Source organism: Balaenoptera borealis (genome assembly GCF_965194805.1).
Source record: "Balaenoptera borealis genome assembly, chromosome: 11".
In the NCBI taxonomy this organism is placed as follows: Eukaryota; Metazoa; Chordata; class Mammalia; order Artiodactyla; family Balaenopteridae; genus Balaenoptera; species Balaenoptera borealis.
Genome location: NC_138868.1, coordinates 7,003,496 through 7,013,012, shown reverse-complemented (window position 1 = coordinate 7,013,012; position 9,517 = coordinate 7,003,496). Strand labels below are relative to the sequence as shown.

At 52.3% G+C, this 9,517-nt stretch overlaps 2 protein-coding genes across 3 annotated transcripts; both read left to right on the top strand.

The window, feature by feature from the left end:
* The first annotated feature begins 5,442 nt into the window (after window positions 1-5,442).
* Window positions 5,443-7,033, top strand: ZNRD2 (zinc ribbon domain containing 2). Of its 2 annotated transcripts, none has more exons than XM_082342094.1 (4): window positions 5,443-5,786; window positions 5,890-6,041; window positions 6,174-6,258; window positions 6,655-7,033. In XM_082342094.1, the coding sequence occupies exons 1-4, from the start codon at window positions 5,768-5,770 to the stop codon at window positions 6,996-6,998; spliced, it is 600 nt and encodes a 199-aa protein (XP_082198220.1). In that variant the 5' UTR covers window positions 5,443-5,767; the 3' UTR covers window positions 6,999-7,033. The 2 variants fall into 2 exon arrangements, with proteins under 2 accessions (XP_082198220.1, XP_082198219.1); XM_082342093.1 differs by having other exon boundaries at window positions 5,623-5,741.
* Window positions 7,034-7,183: 150 nt separating this feature from the next.
* On the top strand, window positions 7,184-9,433 carry FAM89B (family with sequence similarity 89 member B). Its single transcript, XM_082342092.1, has 2 exons — window positions 7,184-8,205; window positions 8,603-9,433. The coding sequence occupies exons 1-2, from the start codon at window positions 7,906-7,908 to the stop codon at window positions 8,879-8,881; spliced, it is 579 nt and encodes a 192-aa protein (XP_082198218.1). The 5' UTR covers window positions 7,184-7,905; the 3' UTR covers window positions 8,882-9,433.
* The last annotated feature ends 84 nt before the right edge of the window (window positions 9,434-9,517 follow it).

Sequence of the window (9,517 nt, the reverse complement as noted above, 5' to 3'; positions counted from 1 at the left end):
GAAGACAGGAGATTCCTGGGTCAAAGAAAAAGGACCATTATTCATGGCACAGTAAATAGCATGATCATCAGCCTATTAACATCAGTCCTCTTGTCCCCAGGTCCCGTGAGGGCGGCACCAATGACCTAGATAGACGCCTGCACACAGTGGACTGTGGTATGGGAGAGGACGCTAAACTTAAGAACGCAAGTCTTTTCTAATGACTGCCCTTTGCACTGGAGGGAGATTCTGTCTCGATCGTCCATGGCTATTCACTGTACCAATATCCTTGAGAAGAGAGTCCAGGACAAAGGCAGTCAGTTGCCTCGCTTGCAAAATGTGCAGAAACTCAAGAGATCTCTGGAGAATTGTCTTACAGTTATATCCACCCCTCATTTCTACACTGTCTTGGCTTTGGGCGAATTTTCCCATGAGTTCACCACTCTGTTGGCAAATCTGATCGACAGAGGCTAGGACCAAATCTGTTCAATTTGTGTCATACAGCATTTAATTAAAGCTACTACCAACAGAACTACAAGCAGCAGAATGAAGCCAGCTTGCAGTACGGACCTCAACCATGCCTCCCAGATGAACAAATCCATAAAGCATCATATCTACCTTAGAAAGCCGGGTGGCTCGCTCCTTAGTTCTCTGCATCAACCTTTCCACCTTGGCCCAGAAGGCATTCAGGAGAGCCTCAATTCACTGACCAAGGTTGCTATGGATGATAGATTTCTCTTGTACTTCTTCCTTGCAGACTGGAGTCTGTGCAATGAATATATCTGCTGTACCTGGATTAATGCTTCCAGCCATGAGTAAGAAGGTCCTTTTTCTCTGACCCAGGAGTCTTCTGTCTTCTGCCAGCATGCATGAACCTGTGGCAGGCTCATGGGTTAGTTTGCAAGTAGGCTAAAGTCAAGGATAAATTTCAAGTCACTCTGTTTTCTGGAGAGAGACAAGTTAATGTGTGACTTCCACATCAATCATACAGTCTCAAGGGTACTAGTGTTGCTTCTGGGAAAAAACATGGCGCCCCCAAGTGGGACTTACATCAGCTAGGGGGGGCCCAGGTTGACAGTGCCTCCCTTCAAGTCCATAGGCCTTAGGGCTTCCAGCCCAATCCAAATAATTAAGTCTAGTCCTTGTTTTTGGAGGGCTTGGCTAAGGGCAGTTAGTCCTGTTTGTCCATGCCACCAGCCAGATGCCATTCGTCTACTCCATGGCATGACTGAGTGGTGATAGCTACAGGATTGGGCCTGGGATCTGTATCTGGAGGTGATGTTGTTGACAGGTATTTTATGTAGGAGGTACAGGAGCTGAGGCTACCCCTTGCTGCTTCCAATCTCTTGGTAAGGTTAAGCAAAATGGCAATCAAATCAAGGTCAGAACTGTCCAGTGGAGCGTGGCAGACTCAGCAGTCAGTTAAATTTAAGTCACTTGAAATAGTTTGGGCGAGTTGGACCAAGATGTTGTCCTCAGTGAAGAAGGCTCCAAGTGGTTTGGAAAGACAAAGACTATAAGTGTCTTTCTTTCCCCCATTTCTCCCAGGGTCTGAGGTGTCCCCTCCCCAAGTGCCAACGTTGTTATTCTCCCTCCACTGTCACAAAATCGATGTGTTCTATTCTAGTAGTTAGAACTTCACCTTTTTTCCAATCACCTCCTACTTACACTTTTCATCTGGAAGGGTCAGGTGCAAGAAGGACAAGGACATTTTTATAAAACATACAGGAGCCCACTATGTCCCCCACTCTACGTGTAGACCGCTGTTGGGGGACTCAAAGAGAGAGGTGTGCATGCCAAGCGCTCCAGATATTCTCATGATCTAGGACAGTGTCAGTCAAATAAGAGAATCCAGTGGTTGAGAATCCCCTAGGCCCCTTTCTGACTGGGCTATCACCCAGAGTTGCACCAATCAGGCTGACCTGGGGTTGCTGTTAAGGGAAAGAGAGAAGCATTATGTCCAGGAATGGTGAACATGGAACCCTAAATTTTCAAAACTGGTCTATATAAACCCCACCCCTCTCATCTTGATCATTATGAAGGACACGGCCTAGATGAGATGGTCCCATCCTGGGGACAGCCACTTTCAGTTAGTGAACTGCTGTACTAAGGTGTGTGGACCAGGAGGGAGAGCCAGAAATCTCTTTGAGTTAATTTTTGAGGAGCTATTTCAATGCTCAACAGTACCACATGCTTGTGGATGACAGTGAGGATAGAAGGACCACCAAATACCTAGACTATCAGCCCATTGTTGAGTGGCCTGAGATGAAAGGTGCACCATTGTTAGACTTCAATTGGTCCAGAAAGCCAAAAACATTACACAGATTAGTCTCAAGAAGCACAGTGGTGTGACCAAAGTTGGCTGATTGGCCTGAAACAGTACCACTGTAACCTGAAAAAGTGTGAGACACCATCCATAGCCCCAGGAAGGAGTCAAAGGTCCCATGCATTCAGTCTCTCAGGAGTGGGCAGGGGCAATGCCACATACACTGTAGCCTCCTCTTCACAGGACAAACAGATGAACATTTGACTGGGATCACAAATCTGGCATGGAGTGGTGGCCTCTGCATCAGCAGCATGGAGTCCTTCACTTTGTGCCCACTCTGTGTTGGTGGACGTGTTGCCATATCTGGTATCATGATGGGTCCAGGCAGAAATGGAGACAATCTGGGCAGCGCAGGCTCGAACAACAGCTTGATTCATGTCAGTCTCATCAGAGAATGGGCCTTTAGCATGGGCATCTGCATAAGTGATCTAGATAGTTTGATCAGCCACGATTTGTTTCCACAGTTAGCTGAGAACATTGCCATCCAAAGCCCTCTATTAGGCGGCAGGGTCCTGACATTATCTGTCTCATATTTGGGGACTCCTTGACTCAGCAACCACAGCAACATTGCTTTCCAGCTGGAGCTGCAAGGTTCACACCCTTTGGCTGACCTGGGCTTGAGTTGGTCAGTCTTGCTAACGGTTTGGCAATTTTGTTGATCTTCTAAAGAGCTAACTTGTAGGTGAGTTGATTTGCTCTAATCTATTCTAGTCTTCCTTCTGCTTGCTTTGGGTTTAGTTTGCTCTTTTTTCTAGTTTCTTAAGGTGGAAGATTAGGTTACTGAATCGAGACTTTTTTTTTTCTTTTAAATATAAGAATATACAACTATAAATTGCCCTCTAAGCACTGCTTTGGCTGTATCTCACAAGTTTTGGTATGCTGTGTTTTCATTAATCTCCAAGTAGTTTCTAATTTCCCATGTGTTTTCTTCTATGACCCATTAGTTATTTAAGAGGGTGTTGTTTAATTTCCACATATTTGTGAATTTCCCAAATTTCCTTCTTTTATTGATTGCTAATTTCATTCCACTGTGATCTGAGAACATACTTTGTATAATTTCAACCCTTTTAAGTGTATTGAGACTTGTTTTATGGTCTAGCATATGGTCTGTCCTGGAGCATGTATATTTGAGAAGAATATGACCTGCTGTTGCCAGGTGGAGCGTTCTATAGATGTCTGTCAGGACTTGGGCTTGACTTGCACAGCCGTGACTTTTCTTTTAAAGGAGACTACCTTGATAGAGGGTATTTCTGTCCCCCTGTCATAATAATGTCTCATTTTTGCCTTGTTTTAACAGAAGGGCTAGGAGACTTTTCTAGGGCAGTGGAGCTGATCACAGGAATTTATCTAGATTTCTTTGGGGCACCTGTAGCAGTACTGTAAACCTAAAGTAAGACAATAGGAGCCCGAAGAGTAATAAATGCCTCATCTATGGTTTCCTATGGGAGTTTGTCTCAAGGAAATTTCCCAGAAGAGGGACAAAGCTCCCTTATAGCAGCCAAGATCCATTAGGGGGGGAAAAACTGAGACCTTTTACTGTCATCTCAGAACAGATATAAGATTCGCATGATAGCCTGTAGAAAGGGCTGAGCTGTAAGATGACCCAGCTGTTGCCATTCTTCCTTACCAAGTATGACATGCCCTGCCCCTCCTCTCCCAAGTGAGCCAGCAAAGTTCTAATGATTCATCTATTTTTTTGTCCATAGCAGTAGTGAATTTCCCTCTATTCATGTTTAATATGTGTGTGCATCTCTGTAAATGCTGCCTGAAAGGAGGTGGAAACTTCTGTACTCCCAGGATGAGTCTCTCTCTTTTTTTTTTTTTTTTTGGCTGCATTGGGTCTTTGTTGCTGCACGTCAGGATGAGTCATTGGTTGTTACAATGGGGCAGACCTGGACCGTGAGGCGCTACCTTTCCACTCCCCAACCCCACCCAGAAGAGAGTAGTTGTCATGAGGAATAAATGAAAGGGAGTAAATGGGAGGATGAGTGTAAGGATCTTAGTTGGTGTCAGACAGGATAAGCTGCTGAGTGGATATTGGCCATTATGATGACACAGAAGGGTGCATTGAGGAATTCGGTGGGGGGTGGGGCGTGCTGGGAGCTGAAGATAGTAAGGACCTGGAGGGTCTGTGCATATAGGCTAGAGTCCAAGAGTCCCTATAGTCAGTTTGGCAGAACTGACCTGGCGTCAGGCCCTGAGTCAGGTACACTGCTGCCCAAGAGGCTGCTGGTAGATGGACAGAGTGACGTGGGGCACAGGGCTCTCCAAGGAAGCAGGAGGCAGGAAGGGTCGGAAAATGTAAGTAAGTTCCAGGGAGTCTATGTAGGAGGAAGATGGGACCAGGAGGAGGGTACTCTATCTTCAGGTAAAACTGAAAGCATGTGCTGCGAGTCAGAGAAGGAGATTGCCGATGAGATTACGGGAGTCTAAGTCCTAGCTCCTTCTCCACTGCCCTGGTGTACTGCCTAGAGGCACTGCAGGCTGCACATCTGGGGACTGCTGCCTGCTCCACCTGGCTTCTTCCAACCTACTAAGGGAGAGGAGGTGTATGGAAAAAGAGCAAAGAGAGAAAAAAAAAAAAACCCACCAAGGCCAATGGTCAGGGAGCACTAGTAATTTTAACAGCAACCCACTCAAGAAGAGCATAACGGTCACAAGCATGTGTAATAAACCCCTCATCCCCACCCTCCAGCATGTATCACTCAGTTGCGGCTGGAACCGAAACTGCGCATGCCCAGCACAGCGATTTCCACCCCCGCCCCGCGGTCACCTGGCTTTTCGAGGGTTCAAACTTCACCAAAACAAAATGTCTTCTTAGGGGCTGACTTTGCATCAGTCCCAGGCCTTTGGGTGGGGAAGATAGGGGGTGGGCAGACTGGAACACCGAACGTGCAGAAGGGGAGGGGTCTTGATATAAGCTGAAAGGCAGCGAGAACGATCGCCGCCTGGCCTGCCTTGCCAGTTGAAGTGAGAAGCACTGAGGCCCGAGGAGGCTCCACGCACGCGTAAGGGGCCGTTTGTTATTATCAAGGGTGTTGTGATGTTGCCACTGCCCCGCCGGCCCCGGGTCCTGCCAGTGCGGAAAGGGATACTCCAGGGGAGGCGGAGGCCAGCGAAGATTTCTCAAGCCAACTGGTCTCCTCCCTCCGCGGCGGGCAGAAAGAGCGACTCTGCGCAGCCACTTCCGGGTCCTGCGACTTTGGGCGGCATTATCACGGAGACGCCCCTCCTGAGGCCCGGCCAGTCGAAAGTTTTTGTCCACAGGCTCCTACCGAGGGGCGCACCAATGGGACAGGGTCTAGTCTGCGGCAGACACGCCCCACTCTGGGCATCGCGACGTCGGAGCACACAGAGCGTCATTTCCACCCTCATCCTCGGCCCCACTGGAGGGGCGGGGCCAAGCGGAAGGCGCGCTGCTTGTGCGTCACTTCCGGTGAGTCTAGCGGCGACAACGGCAACATGGCCCTGAACGGCTCTGGTGAGGACTTGGGCTGCGGGGGTTTGTGGCTGCGGGTTGCGGGTTGCGGGATGCAGCCTGCTTCGGCAAGACCCCCCGGCCCCTTGTGCCTCTCTTCCCCCAGAAGTCGACGACTTTTCCTGGGAGCCCCCGACCGAAGCGGAGACGAAGGTGCTGCAAGCGCGGCGGGAGCGGCAGGATCGCATCTCCCGGCTCATGGGCGACTACCTGCTGCGTGGTTACCGCATGCTGGGCGAGACGTGCGCGGACTGCGGGGTGAGGAGAGACTCGGGACGTGGGATCCAGGATGGGGCCGCGGACCAGGCCACACGGCCCTTCCCCAGCGCTCCCCTCTGGACCCCATCGCCCGGCGTCTCACCCCTGCCCCGTGTGCTTTCTGGCTCCTAGACGATCCTCCTCCAAGACAAACAGCGGAAAATCTACTGCGTGGCTTGCCAGGAGCTCGACTCAGACGTGGATAAAGATAATCCGGGTGAGGGGTCGAGTGTGCTTGGTGAAGAAGTGTGGTGAAAGAGGGTCAGGAACAGTAGGTGGGAGGTGACAGTGGTATTTGTGGGTGAGGCGGGGGTGAGTTGCTTTCTCCTTTCAGCTCTAGAAAGGACCATTCATTCAGTAAGAGCACTAAGCACCTACCGTGTGCCAGAGATCATGGAGAGTCTGAGCTTATTAGGCATAGTTCTGATGAGAGAGATGAAGCAAGGGCATAAATAACTCTGATACAAGGAAGAAAATGGATAAGTTGCCTTATACTGGGGCAGGGGAAACATCTCAACTAAAGAGAGAGCAGAACAGTAAAGAGTAGGGAAGTGGCTCAGGGCTGAGGTGAGCCAGGTATCCTGACCATTCCACCGGCTTTTTCCTCTTTTAGCTCTGAATGCCCAGGCTGCCCTCTCCCAAGCTCGGGAGCACCAGCTCGCCTCTGCTTCGGAGCCCACCTTGGGCTCTCGGCCTGCCCCTCAGCCCCCAGTACCCCGTCCAGAGCACTGTGAGGGAGCTGCAGCAGGGCTCAAGGCAGTCCAGGGGCCGCCCCCTCCTGCTGTGCCTCCAAATGCAGATGTCGTGGTCTGCACACAAGAGGCTCTCCTGCAGAAACTGACCTGGGCCTCAGCTGAGCTGGGCTCTAGCACCTCCCTGGAGACTAGCATCCAGCTGTGTAGCCTTATCCGGGCTTGTGCTGAAGCTCTGCGCAGCCTGCAGCAGCTGCAACACTAAAGAACCCCTCCTGAGAAAATCCCTGTAGAAAAACAGCTGTTCCTCTTGTGTGATTTGTTCTTTTCTTGGTTCTGAGTGTGCATGTAAGCCCCAACTCTGCTCGTCTTTTTCCTACTTTTGGCCTCTCATGCTATCACAGTCTGGTCTCCTTGATGTCCTGAGAGATGAGTTGGGCTTGTTTCTGCTCAGTTTCCCCACTCAAAGGATGAGGCGGGAGAGGACTATGTGATAATTTTATTCTGATGAGGAGGCCACAGCCTCCTCAAAAGCAGAAACAGGAGGCGTGGATCTCTAAAGGAACCCTGCAACCTCCTCAGCCATCCAGTGCTCATTCCCCACCCTTGAGTGAGATTTGGGGTTCCAGTCCCCTTGGTAGCTTCCCCTCCTTCCCCCGAGCATCCCGACACCATCATCCTATCCCACCTCAGGCCCAGACCAGGTACTCAGATACTGACAGGGTGTCAGTCAATTAGGATCAATTATGGACTTACCCTCAGTCTCCTGACCACCCCCCCCCCTTTTAGATCCTTGCGAGTTATATATAATAAGGCAGAATAAATAAAGTGTTGTGTGTGGGGGTGGAGAACCGAGAAAGAACCGCACGCTCCGCTTTTGCCCTCTTCCCTCTCCCCTTTTTCCTGCTCCCCTTCTATTGGTGGTCAACTGCCTGTTCTCTGCTCTCTGCGACCTGGGGCAACGTGGTCACATACAGCCGTTGCCCTTTTAAGAGAGGCCCTGCCCACACGGAGGGGTGGGCAGGGGGCGGAGTCGGAGGAACCGGGTAGGAACAAAGCACTCCCTGCGGGCGGCGGCTGGGCTCGGCTCGCGGGGTGCGGGGGCCTGCGGGCGGCGGCCCGGGCGGAGCGTTGGAGGGAAGGAGGCGGCATCCTCCTCTACCGGTCCGGCCATGAATGGGCTGCCTTCGGCCGAGGCGCCAGGCGGCGCGGGCTGCGCCCTGACCGGTCTCCCGCCGTTACCGCGCGGCCTCAGCGGTCTTCTCAACGCGAGCGGGGGCTCGTGGAGGGAGCTGGAGCGCGTCTACAGCCAGCGCAGCCGCATCCACGATGAGCTGAGCCGGGCCGCCCGCGTACCGGACGGGCCCCGTAACGCCGCCGGCGCCGCCAACGCGGGAACTGCCGCGGGTCCCCCCGGCCCGCGTCGCCCTGTTAACCTCGACTCGGCGCTAGCGGCGCTGCGCAAGGAGATGGTGAGTAGCCCTGCCTCGGTCAGCTGGGCGTTGCGGGGTGATGGGGGCTGCCGCCGAGCTTGAGGGTCCTGGGGCGGGGCGGAGCACATAAGGCAACGTGCTATCTGGGTCTAGAGGATCGGCAGAAGCCAGTTGGGTCAGAGGGGATATGGTAACAATAATTATAGTTACCGTTTATGGTAATAATTACCATGTATTTTTAAATGCCTTACTAGTGTTATTTCATTCTATTCTGCTAGATAAATGTTGTCCCCATCTTGCAGATAGGGGTCAGTGACTTGCCTAAAGATTCAAAGCTTGTAGATGGCATCTGATGTCCACAAAAACCTGTGCTTGGGAAGATTGGCTAGGGCGGTGGCTTCGACCCCAACCCCAGCCCACTCTCAGTCTTTTGCAGGTGGGCCTGCGGCAGCTGGACATGTCCCTGCTGTGCCAGCTGTGGGGCCTGTATGAGTCGATCCAGGACTATAAGCACCTGTGCCAAGACTTGAGCCTGTGCCAGGACCTGTCATCCTCCCTGCACTCGGACAGTTCCTACCCACCTGATGCTGGCCTATCTGATGATGACGAGCCTCCTGATGCTAGCCTGCCCCCAGACCCGCCACCCCTCACTGTGCCCCAGACGCACAATGCCCGAGACCAGTGGCTGCAGGATGCCTTCCACATCAGCCTCTGAAGAGCTAGGGTCGTGGGGGGCATGCACCCATGAAAAAGACTCAGAAACTCACCCCTCAGCAAGTATTCAGACTATAGTGCCTGCTTTCCCCCATACCACCTCACCTCACAGGAGGAGGGCAAGACCTGGGCCCCTTGGGGGCAAAACTGCCTACCCTCTCTCTCCTGTTTTGGGTTAGCTGGCACTGGGGCAGGTACCTGGGCTACAGCCTCTGCCCATGGCACCGGACCTCCACTTCTCCCACATGTGTGTACTCCAGCTTGGCCGACCTTCAGTCTGGCGGTGGGGTCCAAAGCATCTAGCACTCCCCTTGGCATCTCTGTGATTGGGATGAGTGCCTGGCTCCTATCTCTTCACCTTTTGCTGCTATTGGCAGCTGCTGGCTCAGGGGCATCCCACCTCTGGACCCTGGGTTCCATGGCCCTAGACAAGGGCTCTCCAGGACCCATTCCTGCACCACCCACGGCTGGGAGGGCCAAGGCTCCGCGCTGGATATTTAAGTTTAGGGGCCAGCCTCCTGGGCGCATAGATAAATAAATAACTGTTTCAGCATTGTTGTGTTCTCACTGCCTGGCTCAGGGGCGGGAAGATAAGCGGTGATTCTGGCAAGTGCTGCCCCACGCTCCGCCAGCAGGT

Excerpts from the sequence above, each read along its gene's own strand:
- ZNRD2 (XM_082342094.1), top strand. Across the intron at positions 6,042-6,173 it reads AGACGTGCGCGGACTGCGGG|ACGATCCTCCTCCAAGACAA; the intron begins GTGAGGAGAGAC and ends TCTGGCTCCTAG. Across the intron at positions 6,259-6,654 it reads CGTGGATAAAGATAATCCGG|CTCTGAATGCCCAGGCTGCC; the intron begins GTGAGGGGTCGA and ends TTCCTCTTTTAG.
- FAM89B (XM_082342092.1), top strand. The coding sequence starts at position 7,906 with ATGAATGGGCTGCCTTCGGCCGAGGCGCCAGGCGGCGCGGGCTGCGCC. Across the intron at positions 8,206-8,602 it reads CGGCGCTGCGCAAGGAGATG|GTGGGCCTGCGGCAGCTGGA; the intron begins GTGAGTAGCCCT and ends AGTCTTTTGCAG.